The sequence below is a fragment of the Cyprinodon variegatus genome, unplaced genomic scaffold, assembly GCF_000732505.1.
Source record: "Cyprinodon variegatus isolate N-32 unplaced genomic scaffold, C_variegatus-1.0 Scaffold17, whole genome shotgun sequence".
NCBI lineage: Eukaryota > Metazoa > Chordata > Actinopteri > Cyprinodontiformes > Cyprinodontidae > Cyprinodon > Cyprinodon variegatus.
Window position 1 is genome coordinate 2165302 of NW_015150470.1, and position 26019 is coordinate 2191320.

General features: G+C 36.4%; 1 protein-coding gene across 1 annotated transcript in view; it reads left to right on the forward strand.

The window, feature by feature from the left end:
• The window catches only part of LOC107092295 (contactin-associated protein-like 4), a 199202-nt gene that overhangs the window by 69181 nt on the left and 104002 nt on the right, over window positions 1-26019 (forward strand). Inside the window, exons 3-5 of the mRNA XM_015386681.1 lie at window positions 5940-6133; window positions 17216-17363; window positions 24494-24697. Coding sequence (XP_015242167.1) covers window positions 5940-6133; window positions 17216-17363; window positions 24494-24697 — 546 coding nt within the window. The remainder of the gene's footprint in view (window positions 1-5939; window positions 6134-17215; window positions 17364-24493; window positions 24698-26019) is intronic.

Here is a 26019-nt window from a genome sequence, read left to right on the forward strand (position 1 = left end):
ATCCATCCATCCATTCATCCATCAAGTCAGCTGTCTTTCCATCGGTTGTTTCCATCGGTTGTTTTTTTTTTTGTTTGTTTGTTTTTTTCTAAAGAATATTTACTTAGTTGTTTTTTAAGTATCATTGTGGAAAAAAAAAAAAACATCAGGTTGTCTTTTTAAAAAGTTTATAGAAAGCAGATTGCCTCCAGTCTTCGGAAGAGTTAAATAATAATTTCCGACACAGCAGTTGGTTTGTTTCCATCTGGTAATATATTCCTATAGAGCTGCTGAATAATGTTTAGATAGAAATAAATAACAGAAATATACTTATGTATTCATTTTATTACATTCTGGTTAGCACACAGAGGGCTTTTTATTGTCTCTGAGCAGGTATACGGCAACATGTTGCCAGAGAACTGGCTCCAAGCTGCTGAAAACGAAAGAGGTCCCTCTGAGTGTGTTTGTGCTCTGTACAGCTTTCTGCCGCTCGTTTTATGAGTGTGTGTGTGTGTGTGTGTGTGTGTGTGTGTGTGTGTGTGCATGTGTGCTCAGTGGGTTTCTGGTCTGCAGCCTTCTTCAGGATCCGTCCATCTGGTGTTTAAGCTCTGTGTGTCATCATTTTGGCCCGACAAAATGTTTTCCATGCACGCGCACATGACAACAGACCATGTTTTCTTCAATTAAGATTTTGTTGTACTGCAGCATGTTTTTATGACCTGTGGTTTATCATTTTTAGCACATTTACTCTTCTGCACATAGAAAGTTTAAGTCTATGATGAGAACACTCTAAATCATTGCTTAATTCGGGTTTAAATTCCTGGAAATCTTTTTTTTTTCTGTTTTCACATAACAAGAATTTAGGTCACTATATTCTCACTGAATTTCCATTGGAAACATCCTAACCAGGAAAATGTAGCATGAAGGAACTGAATGTAGCAGAGCTCCTTTATCAGTGTCATTTACCAAATGAAAGGATACACATGTTAGGGGTTACTATAAATCTAATCAATACTTTGTATTGATTTTTATGAGAAACCAAATTATGTAGCTGCTGGCAAGCTGCAAGGTTTTCAGGTCACTGTCTGTGTACTGGTGAAAATAATCACCATCAGTAACTTTAACTTGTACAGAAATCCTTCACTGTTCTGAAGAACAATGAGAGCCACTAACCGAGTTCATAAGTTAACAGCATGTTTCACTTGGCTATCAATCTTCATGAAACAATTCCTTTTCACTGCTTTTCAACTGAAAACACTTTCATACAAAAGTAAAAAAAAAAGACTTTTTGTTATAAATTTTTAATGTAATTTACCAGGGAAGGTCACATTTAAACATCTGCACTGCTTTAAATAGAGTATTTTTGTTGAGGAAGTAAAGAATTAATAAGATGGGTTTATAAAATCAAACAACAAATAGTTTTTTTATGTAGAGACAGATTTAAAATTTTGACCAGCTATTCTTGGAAATTGTATTTTATATTTATTCTTGCTGTAAAAAATGCTTGAGTTAACTGTTGTTTCTTTTTTAAACCCATAAAATTTGGCTGCCTTTTTCTCTCTTTAAATCTCTCAGAAGATTGTGTGTTTATTTGCTTAATTGCTCTAAATGCAAGGAGCCAATGTTTCTGTTGGCACAGACACCTTAGCAAATAAATTATTCTTACATTTTTTTAATTAAGTGATTCTCAAAGAACTGTTTGCAAAAGACTTAGAAAAAGATGACTACATATCACTCAGGCTCTGTTTGAGGATCCGTCCTGCTAACCCAGCCCTCAGCTGGACTCATTCTTCAGTTCAATTCAGTTTATTTATATAGCACCAATTCACAACACATTTCATATCAAGGCACTTTACAGAGACAATTCAACCAGATCATACAGTCTGATTGTTCAATTATTTTTTTCTATTTTAATGGCTAAAATGTTTCTATTAGTTTTCCTTTCCTCATTAGAACAAGGCTGGTAAAGACAGCTCTAAAATATTTAGGTGAAATCTTCTACTTTGGAAAAAAAAAGCATATAGAAACTAGGAATGGTTTTAAACTTTGATATTTTAAGGCTAGGGTCTTTTGTTGATTGTGTTTAGAGAGGAAAAGTGCAGATCAAGAGTAGATTTATGAGATTAAATCTGGGGTCAGTTTAAGCACTGACATAAAAATAACCAAATCTTATAAAGAGGAAATTAAGAAATGGGGGCATTTACGGTTTTATTTATTTTTACATATTTACACCTTGCATCTTTCCTGACTGGCGTTAGCATGATCTATGAATATCATGAAAGAAGGGATATATTGTTAATAAGGTACTCACAGCTGAGGGTCATTAGTAAATTCAGTTTTAACCATCTTCTTTTCTCCTTTCTTTCAAAAACTGTTCAATTTTTTCCACCTTCTTGTCAGCCTTCCTAGTTTCCTTCACTTTGATTCAGTCTTTTTTCCATCATCTCTCTCTTTAACTTTTAGTTTACTCTTCCTGTTTTTCTTATCTCTCCTCTCTTTTATCAGTCTTTTACTAGTCTAATTACAGCCCCCTCAAGCAACACCAGAGAATTAATCCAGATACCATACTGGACGTTTTCAATTACCAAATAAAATATTTTATTTTTATTCTAGATGTTATAAGTTGGTAAGTTTAACAGTAAATGCTAACCAGCCTTGTTGAAATCTTAATATAAATATTGGTTATTTTAACCATTTTCCTCAGCTGTTGAAATGCCAGAAAAGCTAAGCTTTCATTCTGAGCTCCATGCTGAACAGTGTAAATGTACATATTTAACCAGGTGATTATCTCTCCCTCCTTACTTTTGTCAGTTCATGGGTCCTTACCTACTTTATCAGTTCATGATTCACCTGTCTCTCTTACTGCTGCTGCAGCTATCCCTGTGCTGCCTTTTTTTTTTTTTGGATAAGTCTATTAATGAAGCTCTTTTTTATGTTTGCACTTTGGTACTAAAAAAAAAAAATAAAATTCGATCTCATACCATTTTTTTTACCTGGGCACAGTAAATGCTGACAACACTACTTACCTAAACTAAACTTATTTCATTGCAAAGATCAGCCCAGTCCAAAAATTCACATGTACCCTGAGGAGACTGGAACAGAAAATCAACTCTGGCATCTTAGGCCGAACTGCCAAAGATTTTAAATTCTTCCCAAAAGTATGATTGATTAATACTACTAAAATGTTAACCACCCTATTATACTAATTAGTCTTTGTGTAGCATCCATTGTATTAGGTGTGTCAATGTGTTTTGGGGATGTAGTAAATAAAAAAGAACAAGAAAAAAAAAACAGAGATAAGAAATGATGGACCAGGAAAAAAAAAACTGAATGAAATCTTTCTAATTTTTTCAAAATATAATGCCAGGTGGATTATTTGTCCAGCATGAAATCTTCAAGTCATTCTTTCTTTAATTCCAAGTATTATAAAGTCCTCCTACTAACTTTTGATATCTAAAAGACATTCTGAAGCTTGTTACTTAAATGTATTAACTTAAAAGAAACACACATTAAATATTGTATAATTATAAGTCTTTGACTTACTGAAAGATATCTTTAAAATAGCCTTTTTATTTAACCCTTACGACTTAAAGAGCTGCCTTTTCTCAATTCACGAGAATAAGAGTCAGATAAACACAAATCAAATAATACTTTTTGCCAAATAAAACAAAAATATCTGCATCATAGGCAGCGGTCCTTCACACATGGCTATGCCGAGAGAGAGCTGCTGCAGACGGACTACAATTAGCACTGGCTGCCGTTAGCCTCGGAGCTCCGCTGGTTGCCGCGGTCCTCTCAACTTCGGAAAACATTTTGAAATTATGCATTAAATCGGTAAATGGACCATATAGTGAAGCTTAAAAGCGTAATGGTATCCCCTCAAATGATCCTAAAACGTACTTTTATTGAACAACGGTAACAGAAAGAGAGCTTTTGACGTAATACTCTGAGCTCTGTGAGCACTACATTGGAATCTGCTGCTGTCGCAGTGCATACTGGGACAGCTGTCAATCTCAAGAATGGACAAGTCTGCTCTGATGCATGCTGGGTAAAGAGGAAGGGGCAAGAACAACATCCGGGGACTCTGTCCATTCTCGGTCTGCTGTTCTTGTGAATTGGAACAGCACTAGGGCTGAGGCTAACGATGTTTCACGAGTACATGAGAACGCACAAGTACACATATTGAGAAATGGCCAGCATTTAAGGAGCTGACTGACACCTCAGTAGTTCAACGCCAATGCATCTATAAGCCTAGCCTATGTTCCTGACTTTGGTTGTGACGTTTCCATGCTTTATCTGTGTATGTGGCATCAAGCACAGCCATGTTAAATGGGTCTGATTTAGAAAACAAAGACAGTGTTATATTTAAGATGGATTTTCTGGATACTCAAAAGCGTTCAGCACAACTCATACACCAATGGTAAAAAAAAGAACTTGCTACAAAGAGCGCTACAAAAATGAGCAGACCAGTGTTGCAGTTCTGTGTTTTGGGCACAGGTGGCAGTATCATTAGAAAACTTTGTCATAACAAGACTTTAAAAGTAGACTAAAGGGTTTCCTTTTTCAGGGTGCATCATCAAAATAAGTGGTCCTCCTAATTGTCAGTCATTCGTCCCCATTTTCACTTACTGGTGGTGAGTCTGACATAGTGGAAAAATTGCAAATCTTCTTTTGGAAAGTAAGCTTCTATGAGCGATGCAAACAGCAACTTTTAAACAGAGCGTGCACGAGGAGAAATGGGCTTGTGCACCTGTTTGATAGGTGTTCCCTCTCGGGATCGAGTGAATGGATTGTGCATATGCATTCAAAAATTTACGAAAATCCTCCACTATACCTTTAAGTTAACAGAGTATCATTAAAGTGACTTGGCCAAATCTTGCATTCCTTCTACAATACAGAATATAGTCTTACTAATTTAAAATTGGCGACAAACTAACCTGCCCATAGAAAATCTGCCAAAAATTTGCCAATAATATTACAGCAGCCCAGCTCATTGCAGGTACCTGTTCACTGCGCCACCTTTCCCCGTCTTTCTGTCGTCACCATCACTCTCATCAGTGAGAGTTGATGAAGGTCCTTTGCTGGGGCATTTTAAAGTCGTATTGCCATTTTTGATGGAGTTCAAATGGAGAAATTTTTTTCTCTCACCCAGTTTCTCTGTAACTCATTTCTGACCAATATCTGCATCATAACAGATGCATATCAATGTTACACTTAATTAGGTGACTCTATTCAAAGAGAGAATGTGTTCCATGATTCTGTATTATTGAGCCAACCTTGTTTCAGAGAAGAAAATACAAATCAGCCCCAGACGAGTGTTTATCAACTGGATGACAGTTGCCAGATAAGCTCCTGTGCTTCTCTACTTTTTAGTTTTTTTAAACCAGCTACTCAAAATGGCAGCCATAGTAGCTGTTATTATGAGCAACATGCTCAGTTTTGTCTTTACAGGGCTACCATAACATGAGTTTATATGATACTTTTTTGGCTCATTCTTTTGGAATGTTTCTGGGGACGTTTTTTTGTCGGTGACAGATTATCCAAAACGGGGAATGTACCAGAAAATCTAGATGTCTGGTTAAGTTATTATTTGTTCAAGTAAAAAAAAAAAAATCACTATAAATATATATATATTTATTTTTTTTTGTTTTTTCAAACAATATGTAATGTTTTATTTTTTAATGATCTTAGATTGCTTTATTTTTGCTGGCGTACCTGTGTGTTAGCAGACCTACAGTTGGATGATATATGCTTATATAAAACCTTCTAAAAGCACCCTGAAAACAATTTATTTTTTTTACTTTTTTTTTTTTTTTTTATTAATTTTTATTACACTTTCAGTAATAGGACTGAGATTGAGTTAAGGGGCTGAGCCAGATGATTAAATATTTAGTTTTCACCAGAACACAGAGCTAATAAATCAAAACTATCCTGTTGATTTTTTCTTCCTTCCTCTGTAGGAGCTGGAGGCTGGTCTCCTCTGAGTTCGGACAGGTATCAGTGGCTGGAGGTCGACTTGGGTGAGAGAACCAAGATCACAGCTGTGGCTACGCAGGGCCGCTATGGCAGCTCTGATTGGTTGACATCTTATCAACTAATGTTCAGCGACAAGGGACACAACTGGAAGCAGTTCAGACAAGAGGACAGCATTGGGGTTGGTTTATTCCTTGATTCATGAAAATAATATGTTTTTGTTATTTTTATTTTTCCTCACAAATGACTTTATTTTCAGAGCTTTTCATTTACGTAGACTATTTCTTCTGGGATCATTAACAGAGATTTTCCCGTTGCTTTAAAATTACAGATTTTCTGCTGTGCTACATGTACACATTTTCTTAGTCATCAACAGTTTATCTTTTCATTTGTAATGTATAAGCTGGTGTCGGAGCTTTGCTGACTCTGCTGACAAAACATTTGGCTGCACACCACAAACTCAGACGCAGTCAAGTGGGACAATTTGTTCCCTTTTTATGTCTTGTTTGTTGCTCCCCTGTCAACTCAGTTCAGCTCGGAAAAGGCTTAACTAGCATCTAAGTTCAAGAAACAATTTAGCAAGAGTATCAAAGCACAGCTTCACATTTTCTCTTTTGATTTTCTGAAGACAGTGGAAAAAAATAACACAGTAAGAGAACAGAATTGGACATAATGTGCAAAAATCTCCCCCCATTGCTCCGAATAGTGTTAGATATACACAAAAACATCTTTTGACTGACAAATATATTTTTTTTCTCAAAGAGATTAAGATTATATGTAAACGATCATTAAATTTTCTCAGTACCAACTGAACATTCCAGCTCCTGACTGATCTTGCTTTTCTTTACAGTTTATGTTCATTTTTGTGCAACATTTTTAAACCAGTAGACGAGTATTCCAAAAAGTTAAAGATAAAAAACAAACCTCTGGACTTTGTTTTCCAAGTTTAAAGACATTTCACTTCCCATCCAGGAACCTTTCTCAATTAAAAATGTCTGGATTAGCGTTAAGTTCCAGGCTTTTATAGGGTAGCCCAACAAAAGCCTTGTAATGGCTTAGAAAACATGCAGATTGAAACTGGAAAACCAGCTCCACCCCTTAATAATGAGAGTCATTGAGGTCGTTATTGGCCTGCAATACCAGATACTGGCCTATTCCTCTGAAAAGTCAGTCATTAAGGGTCATTGTTGGCTTGGCTGACCTGGCAAGATATTTTTATTTATTTATTTATTTATTTTTTTGCCTTTTAAAAGGAATGGGCCAGTTTCGGGTATATCAGGCCAATAATGACCTCAACGACTCCCATTATTAAGGGTTGGAGCTGGTTTTCCATTTTCGATGTGCATGTTTTCTAAGCCGTTACAAGCCTCTGTTGGGCTATTCTATTAAATGCTAATCCAGACATTTTGAATTGAGAAAGGTTCCTGGATGGGAAGCGAAAAGTCCAGTGGTTGTTTTTTTAACTTGAACTTTTTGGAATAACTATGATCTGGAAGACTGAGAATCTCCACCAGCATACAGTAAACGAGTAGGTCATTGGCATGTTTTAAAGAGTTGTCAACTGTATAGAGTAATTACATACCTAAAGAGGAAAAATTAGACTTATACATCAATAAAAACTAAAAAGGAATTTTGGATTAACCACTACGATGTAAATCATTTCATATCTGTTTAGGAAGTAGATGTAAAATCAGTTGTTAAATAGTAGTGCTGTTGTTAGAATACTAGTTAGTCACTCTAGGATGTGCATAATAAGGCATAAATATCAATAAAGACTTTCAGTGGAAGGAGATGAACATAGCATTACCCATTACCAGCACCTGCCTATCCTTGTAGGGTAGCAGGGGGGCTTATGCCTACCACCAGTAACTTGGTGACAAGCAGAAGCAACAATATATAAAAGAGTTACTGTAAAGGCAATAAGTACAGAATCTTAGCTTTCTGGTAAAAGGTGTCATTATTCCCTGAGCCCCCGAGGATAATTTCTTGATTTAGTACTTTAAGTTTGTAAGGATTTCCTTTTGATATTGTTAAGTATTTAATATACTATAACTTTCTGTTGTCAACTTGTTTTCCCAATACTGTCACACCTGAACTCTGTCACTATGGGACAGTACATTTAATTCTATTTATTTTTATTTCTCTACACAATTGTACTTTGATCTAATAAACGTGATAATATCATATTCTCAAAAGCCTAACATCTCTTTTGGTAATCATTTAAAAATTAATGATGGGAATAAACTTTTTTAAAGTCAAAGAACAGTAAAAGCGGCACATTTTAAACATTATTGACATTCTATGTTGTGATCTTGGTCATTTGAAACTTTTTCAGATAATAACATCACTCCATTTCATTTGAAAGATATTTAAATGATTTCTTTAATTCAATTTGTGAAGAGTTTAATTTGTGTCTTCATGTTAATGGGACTAGATGACTGTTATACTGTAGTTTAGCTATTTGCAGCTCTCTCAAAGGCAAGATATTCAAGCTGTTGTACGGAGCTTATTAAAGCTTTTACAGTCACTCTTTAGATAATTCTCTAAACTTCAGATTGTGACCCTTAATAATCCTTACTAAGAATGCATAAAAATGGTGATATTCTTTTTTATGATATGTAGCAGATGCAGAGACAAGGGGCAGGTTATTGTGATCAAGGAAATATGTAGGTTTAAGTTAACTGACATCAACAAATTCCTGGATTGAAACACCCCAAACAGGCATTCACAGGAGTTCCTCCTCCTAAAGTCTCCTGGTAGCTTGAGCTGACAGAAGCTAAATGATAGAGGAAAATGGATTCAGGAGAATCAGATTAAACAAAATAAGATTTGAGCAATATTTTTGAAAAGAAAAAAAAATCAGTCAAATTTTATTTACTCATTAGTCACAGAAGGGAATTGAAAGCATCTATAATATACAGTATATCCAATAATCCAGTTGATGATTGATGCTCTTTATATCTTGTAGTTTTAATGTGTCTTTGGGTAATTTTAAAGGCAAAAGTGACATCAGATTCTCCCTTGTTGTGTTACAAAATCAACTGGATTATAAATTTCAACTCGTCTTGTCCACATATTGTTCGACTTAGACTTAGATTTATTTGTCTTTTTGTATACACAGGTGTAAAACAAAAAGAAATTTCTTTAAGATCGGCTCTCTAGACAATTTCATTTTCTTAAAGTTCAACCTTGAAAAGTTTGACTATTCAAACTTGAAAAGTTTGAATAATATGATTAATTTAGATTTGACAGAAGATTATCAAATGCAGTCCAGACTCATTCAAAGGCTCAAATGACGCTTTAGCATTTCAGTAATAGAGAACCCTTATCAGATGATACTTAAGCATTTTTATGCTGTAATTCTTCATACAGTTTTATCTCTTCTTCATGTGTTAAAATGTGTAACCTAATGTTACCACCCAGCCTGATGAACTGGCTGGGTTCCAGTTTTTGTTTTTGTAACCTAAAGATGGTCAGGACCAATTCCATAACATCACAGTAACAGGTATAGGAATGTGAGCTGGAGAACCAAGCTTATAATCATTAGTCAGAACTAGAAGTGCAATTGAAATGATTAGAATATAATAAAAGAAAAAAAAAAATACCACATGGTGGAGACAAACGCCCTTGTGGGAAACAACAATGACACTAGAGGCACATGATTGGGAGGGATGGACCACCAGTTCTAAATCCAAGTGGTGTTTCATTTGTAGATTTCTGTGCAAGTCATGGATTGGTCATAATGGACACCATGTTCAAGCATACGGATGTCCAACAGTGCACTTGGCACCAGAAAACCCTCGGCCCGAGGTCAAGGATTGAGTTTGTAGTTCTTCTGGCCTTTAGTCGTATGTCTTGGACACTTTGATTAAAAGAGGGGTGTAGCTGTGCACTGATCACCATCTGGTAGTGAGCTGGAGGAGGAGGATGCTGAACAGACTCAGTATTGAGGGTACTGAGGCAGTGGTGCCTCCTGAAATGTTTCATAGGGGTGGCCAGATGGAGTCACAAAAAATCTTGGGGTGGCACACTGAAAGTAAAAGTCCTACTTTGAGGGATTGCATCTACTATTGTGGTAAACCTGCCTGTAGAAAACTGTGATAAAGACTTAAGTAAAAACTTACTCATATCTTGGTTTTTGTGTGTGTGATTTTTTTAATGTGACCAATGATCTAATATGTATAGATGCAGATTAGTTAACATTTATATTTATTATTCTTATTCCATTGTTCAACATTTAAGGAGAGAGAGTGCACATATTTTATTAATATAGCATTTGCCTGAGGCACAATGCCTACAACAAGCAACAAATCCTCTGAGATTAACATCGAAACATTAAACAGAAAGTACATAGCTTTTGTGCATAAGCAGTTTCCTCACACATTAGAAAAACAACTTTATACCTCTGTCAACACAAAATAGTAACGTAATGAAACCTACAAAATCAAAGTGCATAAAATCTCTGAGATAAGTGCAAAGTATGTCATCACGTGCGTCTATGTATTTTTACAGTTGAAACAAAAAGGGGACGCACACTCAATGTTGGTCGGGCCATTTTAGCAGGGAGCTAGAAAACATGCACACACACACACATACACTATACTTACTACACTCGGTAAAACATTGTTCTGAACTACAAAAATATCCCACAAACCCATTTAACATCATTTTAACATTTTACTGGATTACTACAATCAAGCTATGTTTAACAGCAACAACATACTTGAAAATGGGTAAGGGAATGATGACAGTGAAATGACATGCTTCCTCAGCAAGAACCTTTACTCTAATGAGGAAATACCTCAGCATCTCCAGGCATGTGGGCTGAGATGGATGGTGTCCAGTTCAAGATTTCTTTGTAAATTGTAAATTCAGACTTCTTAACCACAAACTGCACTATCAGAAAGACACTGGCGAGTGGGAGGGCCAGTGGGTTGGACAGGGCATTGTTCCCCTGGCTACCCCCTGGTGGCGCCACTGTAATGAGGGTCTGCAGGGAACGTCTGGTTGATCCTTTGGTGAGTAATGTATTCAACTCCAATCTGCAGAGAGGTTTGTCCCATATTTTTGGGGAGGCTGGGGACATTTTGAGTATTTTGAGTGGAACATGTGTTTTGCCTCTATTGCCAATGTAGCTTTGACCATAAAGTCTGTGGTGCCTGTAATGGAGACATTCTTTGATTCTGGTGGTAGAAACCGGCATTAAACGATGCTGTCAAGCTGAGGAAGGAGTCTCGTCGATCCTGGATGGCTTTTGGAGAAAAGAGACAGCAAGCATGTACCGTGAGGCTAAGCATGTCACTGCTCAGAGGGTCACAGAGGCAAAAACTTGGCCTAGCAGGGGTTTGGAGAGGCCATGGAGAAAGACACGTTCAGCTGTCCGACGCCATTGGGGGGAAAAGCAGGGTTTTGCTTGTGGAGTGGAGAGCTTCTGACCCTGAAGGAGGACATCATAGATTGTGGAAGCAATAAGTTGAGGATACCCTTAACCCTTACACACCTTCAGTAGAAAATGCAGGCTCGAGTGCAGGGTGCTCGGGGCCTGATTTGTTTACTGAGGTGGTCAAAAAGCTCCATAGTAGCAAGACTTCAGTACCCCATTGTCCAACGTCAGCTTCAGGCAGAGCAGTATGAATTTCTTCTCAACCATGCAACAGAGGACCAACTCCAGACGCACCACACTCTTTACTAGGGGCTATCCAGTCTCTATACAAGTGAGGCAGGAGTTGGATCCTCATCAGTGGTCATATCCAGTCCTGTTCATAACCTTCATGAACAGGATTTAGTGAAAGGGTCGGTATGGGGACTGGCTAATTCAGTCCCTGCTTTTTGCAGATTACCTGGTTCCGCTGGAGATTGATTGGTGCAGCTGCTGCTATAATGCAGATGCTGCTAGGGTCTGTTGTGGTGAAGCTGGGTGAAAGCACAAAGCTCTCGATTGGTTTACATTCATCTATGGTCATAAAATCTGGACATCACCAAGATCTCAGATACAAACACCTGGAATAAGCTTTCTTCGCAGGATGTCTGGGCACTCTGTTAGAGATGGCGTGAGGAGCTTGGTCATCCAGGAGAGGTACAATAGAAGTACCAGGTTTCTTGTACTGTATGTATGTTTATTTCTTTGCAATCAATATTTGATTGGGGCTGCGTTTGCATGAAATATTTATTTGAATAGCTTCTGTTCCATTCATCAGTGTGGACAGATGACAAGTGCTGCTACTGTATACTAGCGTTATCTTGGAGAAGCTTGTCATTAGAGGAAAGGTTGCTCTGAAATGAAGTGTAAGGCTGCATTGATTGTCAACTTGAACCAATACCAGCAGATTACATAGAATTGATTGACTTGTCACTGGTTCATAAGTGGATTTTCAGCAGGAATGCTCTATTTGTAGCCCATGTGTAGGATTTTTCTATGCCTAATGGTTCTTGAAGTGCAATCACAGCCTCTGATCACAGCTAGTAAAGCTCCTACATTTCTGACTGGATTTTGTTGGACAGTCAACTAGGCTGTAGTTATCTCTGAAGCTAATTAACGTTCTCCTGCAACACTTTATCCTTCCACTAAACTTTAAAAAAATATTCTATAGTTTTTTTTACAATGTTGTTTTTTTCTGAGACATCAAATGTTGTGTTTTGAATTATCGGTAAACCATAATAATCAAAATAATAGATAAACATCAGGAATATTTCATTCTATGTGCAACAGATTTTTTTTCAAATTTCGAAATTTAATGAAATTGAAAATGAATTCTCTATGTTTTATATATTTCTTTTGTAAATCTTTCACCTTGGCTTAGTATATACATTTGATTCATGGGAAATTGTTTTTATATAGTTTGTAGTTCTAGTAGTTATTTCTATGTTTTGTCATGTTTTATTTTGTCTTTGATATTGCTGCAAAACAAAGCAGTGCATTCCATCAGCTGAGTGAGCCTGGCAAAGTTTTTTTTTTTTTTAGTTCTGTATCTCCTTACTGCAGATCAAGTAATTCAACAAACTTTAACTCCCCCCACCCCCACTTTGGGCATAAACATTAACCCAGTTTGAAGCCCCATTTGTCACACTGCAGCATGGAGGAGTTTTCTGATTAGCAGCCCAGCCAGGCAATTTCCTCATGTGCAGAGAATCCGGATAATCTCAGTGCTGTGGATCCAGCTTAAAACAAGTTGATCTGGCACTGTACATAAATTCTGCACCAGCTCAGCCATGTTTCAAAGTGTGTCTGAACTTCTGTGAATGAGCGAGCTAAGGCAGTCTGTCAGAGGAAAAAAAGTGTGGCAGAGCCGATGGATCAAGCTCAACACATTACCTACTGGGCTTCAGATCTCAAAACAGGGGGATACAGACCAGAGGAGGCAATATTTTGTTTTCCTTTCTCTGTTAGAAGATGTCTTCCTGTACCCCATCCTCCCTTAGAAGCCTGTTGGTGTTTGGAGATGCTGCAATCCATCTTTTCTTTATTGTTGCTTCTCTTTATCTTTCTTGCCTCCTTAAGAGCTGAAGAACTAAGACCAAGTCCAGATTCTTTTATCCATCATGTTTCCTTCATCATTTCCTTTTTAAATTGAATTTTTTTTTCTGGTGTTTATTCCCATCTATTTTGTTTTTCTGTTTCCTTTAGTTTTTCTCCTCTTTCCATTTCAGCCTCCTGGTTGGTAATGGCAGTAGGCTCATCTCAACATCAGACCTTGTTTGACAATTGAATAAAAACAACACGTAATAGATTTCAGCTCAAAAAGTTCATGTGCATTTCTATTTTTTTTTATAAAAGTATACATTGTAACACAAAATTTTATTTGATGAAAGAGAGAAAAGGATTCTTGAACAGAACACGTTTCCACATTATTAGCTTCAACCTCACGAAAACAGATCAATTCGAGTCTTCACACATGCAGCTCTTGACATATCTACTTACCATCACTGGAGACCTTATTAGGTACCCTTACATTAAAATACCTAAAGTGAATCACACAATCCTTTCGAGTCAACTTAATTTTTTTAGGCATTTACAATGCCCCTAAAGCAGGGGTGTCAAACTGGTTCCAGAAAGGGCCGGGTGGCTGCAGGTTTTCTTTCCAACCAAGCAATAGCACATCAGACTCCAGTCATCTCATCAAATGAGTCCAATCTGAACATAATGACTTAATGGGAGTTAGACTGGATGGAAAAAGAGGATTTAAGCAGACAATAACACAGGGCATGAATCTTTCAGACATGCTCAGTGAGTATTAGCGTTCAGTTCAAAACATACAACATGTGTAAAAATATCTATATTACGCTTATCATTCAAGCAGAGTATTTATTAAGCATCAGATGAACAGAAGGAAAAAGGGGGTTTAATATGTTGGCTCTGTGGAATGGATGGGGCGGGGTTTTATTCCATTTGGTCCAACTCAGGATAAAGGAGGGTGAAGTCTGTCTCAATTCGGCTCAGGAAACACAGTCCACTCATCCAACCGGCAGCTTTTCAAACACTAAATCCCTTCCTGCACTTTCAGATTAACGCAATAATTGTTTAATACTTAACAGTTTGAAAAATTAAGTAATCGCTTCTGGTGTTAAATATTTTTTAGTAGAATTTTACTCAATACACTCTAAGACAGTAGATGTGTTTTGGTCAGAGTAAATTTCACTTATTTTTTATTGAATTTTTTTCTCCCACACTGTTTACATTTGACCACTAATGCACCTTATGGAATGGAAATGTTCTTTATTGCCTGGAAAGCTGTAATAAACTAAATTTTGATTTCGTTTAGTAACCAAAATTACGAAACCAAAACTCTGTGTATATAAAATGACAATTAATGTTGTCTAAGTCTATTTGGTGATTTTAAAAATTATCAATTGAGTCTTAAACTGATTTAGTCATTTAACTGTGATTTACATATAAGAAAATACCATTTTTTTATAATCACAGTAAAATCCTTTTAATTACAAGATGAATCAACTCTGCTGTCATTATTAAGTTGGAATTTAATAAGTTAATTACATGTTTAGTCATTAATGTGCAGTGGGGGAGCTAGTTAACCTGCATGTCAACCACATGGGAGGTCAGCAATTAGGAGAGATTGCCAGATGGAGGATATTAAATAGAAATTAACTGAAAGAAACCCAATAGGCATTCAGCCCATAGTTACAGAGATCAGTTTCTAACTTGTCATTTTTCTTTTTACTCTGATGTTGTTTGGACATGGCTACACTTTTGAGCATTATAGCAGTACTTACCTAATAGGAGCTCTAACCCTAAAAAGGGAAATAATTAAGCTAGCAATGCAGTGTAAGCTTTAAGTTCTTGTAGATTTATTAATGAGAAGAAATCTTGTATGTAAGTGTGTTTGGTTTGACCAAAATATGTTGTCAACTATTAAAATGATTTTACAGAATGTATCATTTCACAATGGTGATCTGTGCATTTCTCATAAAATATAGTTTCCATTAGTGACAATAAATCCTGAGAAGGATCGCATCCATCCATCCTTCCATGGCAGTGAGGCTGGTGCCTATCTCCATCAGTCTATTGGGGACAGGCACGGCACACCCTGGACAGGTCACCAGTGCATCGCAGGCAGTCAAGTGGGAGTAATTCCCAGGTTAAAACTAAAAGGAAAATGGTTAAGGTGCAGAGTTTTCTCTGACACAAAGATGGACCCTAATCCAGAGGAGGTCAGACTCCATCAGGGTAGCCCCCCCCCCCCCCCTTGTCTCTGATCTTATTTAGCTTTTATGGAGCTCCACATCACTGTTTAGAAGGTGTCTAGTTTAGGAACCATAATGGTTTGCAGCTGGGTGTGAAGTGTACAGAATGAGAGTCTGTGCCACTAAATATCAAGCCAAAGTGATGAGTGGAAGAAACTTTAGGGTTTGGGTATTAGGTTCAGGTATCAGGATGTTATCCAGAGTGGATGATGGAAGCAGTAGAAGATGAGATGATCAGATGGAAGGAAGTTATAAGGAGGTTACTCTGAACTATCAGGATACAAGAGAGTAAATTCAAAAAGGAAAGTGTGTAATTGGGTGTGAATTTATCTGATTGATTTGATGATTATTTTTTGAAATAAATTGAATATTTATTTTTCGTTGAGATAGAATTTGTTTTAAAAACCTTAACTCTTTATAAGGCAAGTTGCTGTTTTTGATCACTTGCATACGTCTTACAAATGGAGTCCCCCACATCCCTCAGTGAGGTCTAGAAGCACAAGATCTATATCCAGCCACTCAGCTAAGATACCACTACATGGCTGTACATCTTATTTTGGCAATTGACCAATTAGCTGAGCCCTTGAATAATATATTACCTACTTTAAATTTAGTTTGGAAAAAAGTTAACAAGTCAAGAAAAAAGGTAAAAAGCTAATTGAAAAGTTAAAAAGTAAAGTAAAAAAGTTAATAAGCCTAGTTAACAATAATATTTAAGTTTATAAACTAAAAAAATATAAGTGCCAGTATCCGCATTATAAACCTCTAAGGTTATGTTGTAGCAAAAAAAATGTTTATTTTACTGAATTTTCTGATTTCTTATAGAAGCACGTTTGTTATTTTTCTTAATATATTCAGGCAAGTTGACATTTGTTGTTATTACATTGACATAAATTTTTGCCATCAAAATATCCATATTTTTTAAATGTTACAAAGGTAATAAGTCTGTCCTGGTAGTAAGTCCTGTTCTGGATTCCAATAACACTATTGACTTGAAATTTAGTTTTTTAAAGTATTTCACTGAGTGCCCTATAAAGGGTTAAAAACAAAATGAATAGGATGAAGAAGAACTACTCACTTGACTGGTATCTCCAGCGTCTTCATTTGGTATTTCTTTTTGCCTTAACAATGAGATTCTAGGTAGAAATCCTGAAAATAAAGTTGTTCTCTGAGGTGATTCTATTATCCTAATAGAGCGGAAAATAAACCCACTGCTCCTCTGCATCAGAAGGGATGTTGAAAAGGTTTGGAAATCTGTTCAGCTTGGCTCCTCTGTGCCTCGTCTGAGTTTTTCAGAGTATGTCTCACTAGAATGAGACCCAAGGTCAGAGAAAAGTCTCTAAAGGGATACCCTTTCTTGACTTGGAACAGATATGGTATCCTATGAGGGAACTGAGAAGTGGCTGGGGAGAGAGAGGTTCGGGTCTCCCTGCAAGAAAGTTACTACAAAGGTGGAAGACTGTGGATAAAAATACAAGTTCATTATGTTTATTTTACACTTTTCAATGATGGATTTATTTTTTTACTTAAATGTTTATATATATATATATCTGTGTGTTTCCAGTTTTTTCCAGGTAACTCTAATGCAGACAGTGTGGTTCAGTACAAACTGCATCAGCCTGCAGTGGCTCGCTTCCTCCGCTTCATTCCTCTGGACTGGAACCCTGTCGGGCGGATCGGACTCCGATTGGAGGCCTATGGATGTCCTTACAGTGAGTCTCACAGACATGACTTTAACTTTATTTCGCAATGCGTTGCTGCTCAACAATCTGAATTAAGAGATGCTTTTCGCAGCAACTTTGCACTCCTGACAGTAAAACCACAAAACGTTTGTGTATTAATTTATTAACATAAATTTTATGCTAAAACCAGATTGGCACTACTGATGTAGGTTATTCTTTATAACATAATAAATGGTCAATTTATTATCAAAGCACAGGCTGAAGTTTTTTTTTTTTTTTTTTTGGAAAATTATTATAAATACACAGGATGGTTATTTTATTTGCTGCTAAATCAATTGTTTCATTATTGTTTCACCTCTTTCTTTTATAAAATAGATAAATCAAAGGTGCAATTTACCCACCTATAATTCCATTTGAACAGAAGTGTGAAGCAAACCTTTTTCTATGACTCTAAAACCCAGCACTGAATATGAAGTTACTTCCCGTAGCCCTTAATCCTGCTTTGTAGTGAAAGCCCCAGGTTTATGTCTGGTGCCAAGCACTCAACTCGAGGTGATGTTCCTCTTTGTCACCCACTGAACGGTGGAGAGAATTGCACCTGCAGGGGGGAAAGTAAAACCTCATGCTGACATTTTGTAGTGCTGCCTGCTGAATTTTCCTGAAAAGCTGCAGCATTTATCCAGTAATGTATGCTTTGTTTCTATTTGAAAGTATTAAAAAAGATTAAAGTAACCAAATTTGGAGTCAGTGCCATTCATCTGTCAATACTGAGAACTAAATTAGAACAATTTCCTTCTACATCTGACATTTTGTCATGTTTCAAATGTTTGCAAGCTTAGATGCAAATGTTCTTTCAGAAGAGCAACACTGTTGATTCATGTCAGAGATCTGCAACCTTTACAATCCAGAGGGCTGCGTTAGTCAAGCTAAATAAAGAGAATTTATATGATTGTTGATATAAATACTAAAGGATATGTGCTATTTTTAAAGAGATTTTGGACACCATTTTATTTTTTTCTAGGCTTTAGAATAAAAAAGACTACAGATATATTTTATTTTGTGGAATGTTATTTCTGGATAATGTTGGTCTAAAAACATAATTGTTGTTTTTGTATCATTTTGTGAATAAAATCTGTGCAATTAATCCACAAAAAAATAGTTCAATGTACATTTGTTGTTGTTGTTGTAGAATTATCTGGCTGGCTTGCCAAATATAGAAGCAGCTGTACTGTCTTATATGTCCTTATTCATGGCCTTATAATCCTAGCAGTACATGCTGAAGGTCAAGTATGAGTCTTAGCAATAATAAGGTCTCTAATGGCTGATTCATACACAATTTGATGATGTATTAAGAGGTTTTGGCATAAACAGAGAACGTCTGTTTAAACATTCTTCCCAGTGTCAGAACAACCTCTGGCGTCGACCAGCGCACGTGAATTCCAGTAAGCTTTCGACATGATATTCCATTGTGCATGCGCACTTAGGTAATGTGATGTTGAGACTATGAAACAGCCTGAGATGAAATGAGAGTTGGGGGGAAAACTGAGATGTCTGACGATGTAGCGCTTAACTTATGAAGTGTTGAAGACAGCAGTAGGAATTCGGAATTTAAATAAATGTTTCCCCCCTCCGGAGGATTAAATGATGTGAATCGTGTGTCCTCCTTTCTGTCATACTGTAAGGGAATTCTACCAATGAGCTTCCACAATTGGTGCATTGGCCGGAAAATTTTGAGTAATTCAGTAATGTGTGGGACCAAATTCATCAGAAAATACTACAAGGCAAACAATGACAAAACTTTCTTAAAAAAAAAAAAAAAGAAAGAAAAGAAAGTACAAATAATGTGCACAACAAATACGATCTGGTCTAGACTATTTCTATTACAAAGTGTTTGGTTGTAGTTATATCTTGTTTCTGTTGTTATGCAAATGCTGTTGATGTTTGTGTGATTTTTGTAGATGAACCTTGAGAGAAGAGCTGAAAATATCTCTATTTAAAAACAATTGGTCCTTAATGTCCTTTTTAAATTCACTTATGAATATTTACTAGATTTCATAACACTTGGTTTACTGGATCTCTATTTAATGACCTCACTAAAGTATTTGATATGGTTGCTTACTTTAGAAAAGTTACACTTGTTTGGCCTTTGATTTGATATAACTCTTCCCCATTAACAGAGTGTCTCCTTTAAAGATAATCATTTTGATTTTCAGTGAGTAGACAGAGGTGATCCATAGTGTTCCGTAATTGGACTTCTTTTATTTAGTTTTCCTGTACATGTAGTCTTAGACATTCTATTTAAAAGTATTTTCTTGTTCCATTAATTAAGAAACCTGGAAAATGACCTTGTTCTTCATTTACAAGTAGATTTAATTGTTTTTGACTCTGCATTATTTTTAATAGCTGTAATGTTGCTAAAGTGTTGCCATAGAGAGTATTTTGTGTGTTTGAATGTTTGTGAGATTGGCCATATATATCGTTATGTTAGGTTTTGTATATACAGTATTAATGTTTTTACATATGTTGTTGCATCTATCTTATGTTTGTTGTTTTGTGTGAATTAGGACCCCTTTGAATATGATATGTTTAATTACACAAGGGGCTTGTCCTTTTAGATACTTTAAAATGTAATGCTTTGCTAAAGGCAAAATGAGGACAGCCATTAAGGTCCAAAGAGCCACTTGCTGCTTTGTACACCTCTTTTCTTTGTTGGGAGCTTGATTTTACATCAAAAGTGCAAGTAGACTGTAACTACTTTTTTTAAACGCATTTTTGTATGCCTCACAATTCCCCAATTGCCATTTGAAGGAAGAGCACAGATACTGCAACACAAAGACTCGGTATTTTATGTAACCTCCATTTGTTAATGAAACAGCACTTAGTTATCGGTGAATAAATAAAATGAGGTTGAGTGAAGAGTCTTTGAGAATTCCTATTTGCATAATCACTCTAGATCTAGATGAATGAAACCTGTCTTTTTTAATTGGCATTAAAGGTTTTAGCTGAATTGAGTTATGGAAACAGGGTTGTGGAATAAGTTTAATTGTGTTTGTAGAGCCATTTCTGGATTAATTTGGCTCCTTGTTTTAGGTCATTACCTATGGGAGACCCATCGATAACCCATTTCTAGTAAACAAGGCCACCAGATTTCTACTCATAATGCCCTCCATGCAAACACATTTCTCAAGGTCTTCAAATGAGATTTATTTGTTAAAAATATGCATTGTGACTGAACAAGAAATAAAACATTCCAATATCAACAGCCAACATCTAGCATTAATATCAGCTACCTGCTGTATAAGCAAACCAACATGTAGCCCTGTCCATACAGTTTAGCAGTCACCAGATCTGTTTCTGTTTATGCAAAGCCACAGATGCACCTGAGGCACAGTGTTATAAATTCTTTACAAGCTCACCTGTGCAGCTTTTCGGACACAATAAGAGGAAGGGAAATGATGTTGGTCTTCACAGACCTCACCTTCTGTGCATTCTAACCCATAAAAAGCCCCACACTAAAACAGCAAACAGCTTTCTGCTTTTGTTACTGTAGAGAAATTCCCTCACCAGTAAAATATACCTATATTTTTTGATCAATAGTATCTAGCATTATGAGTTTAGATATTGAACATTATTTTAAACTAGACAGCAGAATAAATCTTCCACTATTCTACCAGTAGGCTGCTCGTTTTGGGGATTTTATTTTCTATGGAAAGCAGTCCGGATGACCGTTGTTAGAGGGGAACCCTTTCAGGCCTGTAGTTTGGCAGCACTTTGCAGGTCAGCCTGCATTCAGACAGCTAAATTATGCAAGCACCCCAAGCCTCCTCTAAAGAAAACCGTCCTCAATTCATCCTGAGTGCACTCAGTTTTGTATTTAGTCGTCTTCTGGAATATTTGGTTCACTCGGGGTAAATCCCTAATGTGAACACTATTTTAGGATGTTTTCACATCTCTTGTGCTTAATAGGGGTGTAAATCAGAAGCTTCATCATGACACAATGTTACACAGATTGGTTTAAATGAAGATAAGATGTATGCCTATATCACAGTGTGACGTTAAATGCTGTCCATTCAGTTCAATTTACAATAGAAGTCTGTGATCAATGTGATGTCACCAGGCCTATCTAACAACTATTGGTAAAACAAAAATGTATTAACTACTACAGAACTAAAGAGGAACTAATGAGTAGATAACTGCTACTTTTTGGTGCATGCAAGTCCAGCCTTGTTATGGGACTACTGCTAATTTATTAATCATGAACTAAAAAGTAGTTACCAAGGAAACAAATGTAACTGATCAGGAACTATTATGCTGTTACCAAGAAAAGTGGGACTAATAAGGAACTAAAGGTTAGTTAACTAGTACTTACAAGGTGACTACTGGTTAATTAGTGCCAAATTAAATTAGAAATGCTCAGTGTAGGTTTAGAATAAACCCTAAACATGTGAAGTCACAGCTTAGGAAAAAAAACTATTTTACTGAATAGCAAATTATTGCATAGCTATTATTTTATGGACTTTGTTGAGTCAAGCGTAGTTGGTAGTTGCAAATGAACTAATCCTTACCTCATTAGTACCTGACCATTATAGTTTTTTATGTACCCTTATGTGAAGTAAAGCTACCCATTTGTTCCTGCTTAGTTACTCTGTGTACCCAGGTGCCTAAGCACTAGTCCCAATATAACACTGGACTGTGTGTTCACAAATAGGTTACAATTAACCACTCATTAATGCCTGGTTAGTTCCCTAGGGGCTCTCTAGTAGTTAGTCAAATTTCCCTTAACTTAGTGTAAAATACTACCCAATTATTTATATCATCAACTCTAAAAACAATTACTGTTATTTCTAAGCTCATGAATCAAGCATTTAAATGAAAACCAGCATTTTTCTAAATATAAGAAGGGGAAAAAAATAGATCATCTACTTACCATGAGGGAATTTGGTCCCACTAAACCCTCTTTTTGAAGTCCTCTCCAAGTAAACTGTGATGTGGTTCACATCTGATATGCATTCAAATCAGCTTCAGTTTGACTCCTACAGGAAACATGCATTGCTTTGCACCTACCGGGCCACCGTAGCAGGGTATGTAGTGAAAGACAGCATACTAATGTCATACCTGATTGTTGCCTTCTTAGAAACTCTGCTGCCCCTTGATGAGAGTTTGACAAGCTGAGCAGATGTTATTCTTGCTCTTATAGTCCTGAAACATGTTGTGAATGAGCGACTCTTCAGATGTAACATTTTTGGTACTGTAATAAAAGCACAAAAGTGCATTAATAAAATGCAGCCCACAGGAATTCCTTGATTGTTCCCCATTTTTGAGTAAAGGACATACCATATTACATACCATAAATTAAGTCAGCTTTTGGTCCAAAGTGAATTACTCTTCTTGTGTCAATATACCTTCAGATTTTTCAATTTTGTCTTCTTTGGAGTTGTTCTGGTTTTAAAATTTTTTCTATTTCATTTCTGGTGGATAATATGGGAATATTTGGGGAGCAGTAATTTTCTTTCCTATGAAAATAAACCCACAGCTAATTATTGACATGTTTTCATGTATTTTCAATGTTAAAGAGTGGCTAAGAGAAACAGGCCTCTGTTTCATATCATATTCTATCTCAGGGATATAAGATGTCAAGAATAAAAAAAAAAATGTTCTAGAAGCAGAAAAGGCAGATTTAACCCTGCTAATTCTTTTGTCAAGAAATTGTTGAAAACCGTTTCTTCCTGAATAAATATATCCCAGATTATTTATTGCTGAAAAGTCTTGTAATACTCCTAATGGGTTCACATTATGTGGACACAATAAATGTGACCAGGACTGTGTGTAGTTTATACCATATTTATGAACTGGTGTCACAGATGTCAGATTTTGGTGATCCTGCAGGAGACCAATGCAGCTTCTACAGCTGAATCTTCCCCTAGAAAAACAGAAATGCTGCAAAATGGAAAGGATTGTAGTAGCTTAGTAGTTGGTGAAAAATGTTCACCTCAATTCATGATACCGGTTGTACATATTGCATACATTTACAGTCAAGCAACTATTTTGTTTGACTTTTTTTTGACATCTTCACCATAGGACATGTTGAGTTTAAACAAAATGCTGCAGCCATTGGGTATTAATTCAGCGTAGCTGCATTTTGTTGCAGTCTGGAAACAACAACTATATATTCCAGCTGTCCTAAACATGGCTGCTGATGCAATGCAACATAGTTGATGATCCAGAGTTTCCATCTGGTTTCAAAACACACCCCAGCTCATAAACTATAGTAGCAGAGTTAGTTTTATGGCCAAGCTGTCAAAAAAATAAAATTAATTGTTAAGAATAATTACAGTCTCCAGCCTCTTTGCAGTTGCCCACAGCAGACACACAATCTGGATCTAAATAAACTCTGAAAAAAAATCAAAATCTAGAGAAGTAATTTTTTCTTAAAATAAGTCTACTTTTTATTGGATTGTGGCACATGTGGCCAATGGAACAAGACAATTTACATTAAAAATAAGAAAACACGATTGCATTATCTTATTTAAAGCGCATCATATCTAATTATCTTATTTTAAGAGTAAAAATAGTCATACCATTGGCAAACTATCTCATTTACCTACTCAAATTAAGCATAAATACACTTAATTTAGGGTCTTTTTACTTATTAGTAGATTGTTTTTTGCAGTTAAAAATGTCTGGTTGACATTAAAGGAAGCAACGTTTATAACTGTATGTAAAGGATGAGTTTATAAGTCTGAGCTTCAGCTTGCTGCCCTGTAATCAGCAGGAATTGCACTGTACAGTGCAATAAGCACATTACTGTGAGCTAAGTGAGGTCAAAGAATTGCCAACTTCATTAAAAAAAGAGAAAGGGAAATTAGTTGTACAGCTGAAGAGGAAACTGATGCTGAGCTCAGCAGCTGCTCTTTTTTTAAAACAGTCCATTCTTTACCACCCACACAGTTTGGCTCACCTCAGTCTAATTCCCAAGCCGGCAGAGGACACCGGCAGGAAAAGTGCTTGATAAACAGAATACAGATTTGTAACCTGGTAGCAATCTGAAGACAATAAGTGTTGAGAATCACACGGATATCGTAAGGATAGGAAGGCTGCTGTAAAGTCCCTAGAGCTGAAGATGCCTCTGTCCTGATTTTATTGTTTATCTTTATTTTCAGCCTCTGATATAATGGGCTTTGACGGCAGCAGCAGCCTGACTTTCAGGCTCGGTCCCAGGCTGAAGCACGGGTCAAAACAGGTCGTCTCCCTGAAGTTCAAAACCCTGAGGAACTCTGGGACACTGCTGCATGTCGAAGGGCAGGATGGGATGGCCCTTAGTCTGGAGCTGGAGAGGGGAACTCTGCAGCTGCTGCTCAAAAAAGGTACAACACTGCTCTGAAGAAGTCCAAACGCCTTATTGTGACTTTATGCGCATTTCTGTTATCCATGCTTTTATCATCCCTACACTCACCTGTGACTCACTGCAACTATACGCTACCTGAATCAGTACCAACATTTATCACAATACCCAACCCCTCAGACATTGCTAATTCAGTTCCTTTTGTTCCTAAAATTATACATTTTAAACATGATTGTCAAAGGTATTTTGTACAATATATGATTATTTTCCTTTCGATAAATAAATACAAAGTTCCTGGCTTTTGGCGTTTCCACACTTTTCCATACCATGGTCCCAGGCAATACTACAAAAAATCTACTTTTAGATTGTTTACATTCGGCCCAACTCTGCTATTAATACAGTTGTTGAACATAGAAAATATCAACTCACTTTCAACAAAGTATTATGTTTCCACTGAGCAAAAAAGAAGAAACTCAAACCTCTCTCAAATGTGTGCAGTGGGAGGGTTGAGTTTAATGGCCATTAATGACCATATGTAGACGTTCTCTGTTTTTTATGGAGAACCTTGAGAGTTTTGCAAAAAGAGAAAAGGCATTCACAGAGTACATGATACACAGTTAAAACTTACATTTTATAAAAAACTTTGATACTTCTTTTTTCATAAATTTTCCTCCAATTTTCTAAAGGGCTACAAACCCTGCTTTAAAAATCATGTGGTGACATGATAATGTAAGATGAAAACCCCTAAATAAAGGTACATTTTCTAAGGATTTATAGTGCAAATACCTACTCTAAAGATTAAATGTAAAAATATTAACAATATATTATCAGTGAGTAGAAACATGTTTACTATGTTGCACAAATAAAACAAAAGCAACACGGTAAAGAAGATTAGAATTAGGAGAAAAACATCAATTAGTCAATTGTGAAGAGAAAGGTACAAACCTTAAAATTCTTAGTGGCTAATAAGGAGCAAACACATCGACAGGTCAGTGTTGGAGGAAGCGGAGTAGCTCCTCAGGTGTCCTCGTTTGACTGACGGCTCTCAGTGATTATTGGTCGGTTTGAGACCACAGGAATCCAATTAGTAGCCAGACTGTTTGAGCAGACTGGAAAATAATCAGGTTATTAACACCTTAGAAGAAACCAGAGAAAAAAAGATATCCTCTGTGTTGTTTGCTACGCTCATACAGAAGCATTAAGGAAAACTGATGAGCTTAAACAAGTTATTTGTAGCTGTGAATCTACAATAGAGTCTAAATTAGCCTTAAATATTAGATATTTTATTCTTTAAGAAATTTGAGTAGAAAACCAATAAAAAAGGAGAAACAGGTAACTCTGAGT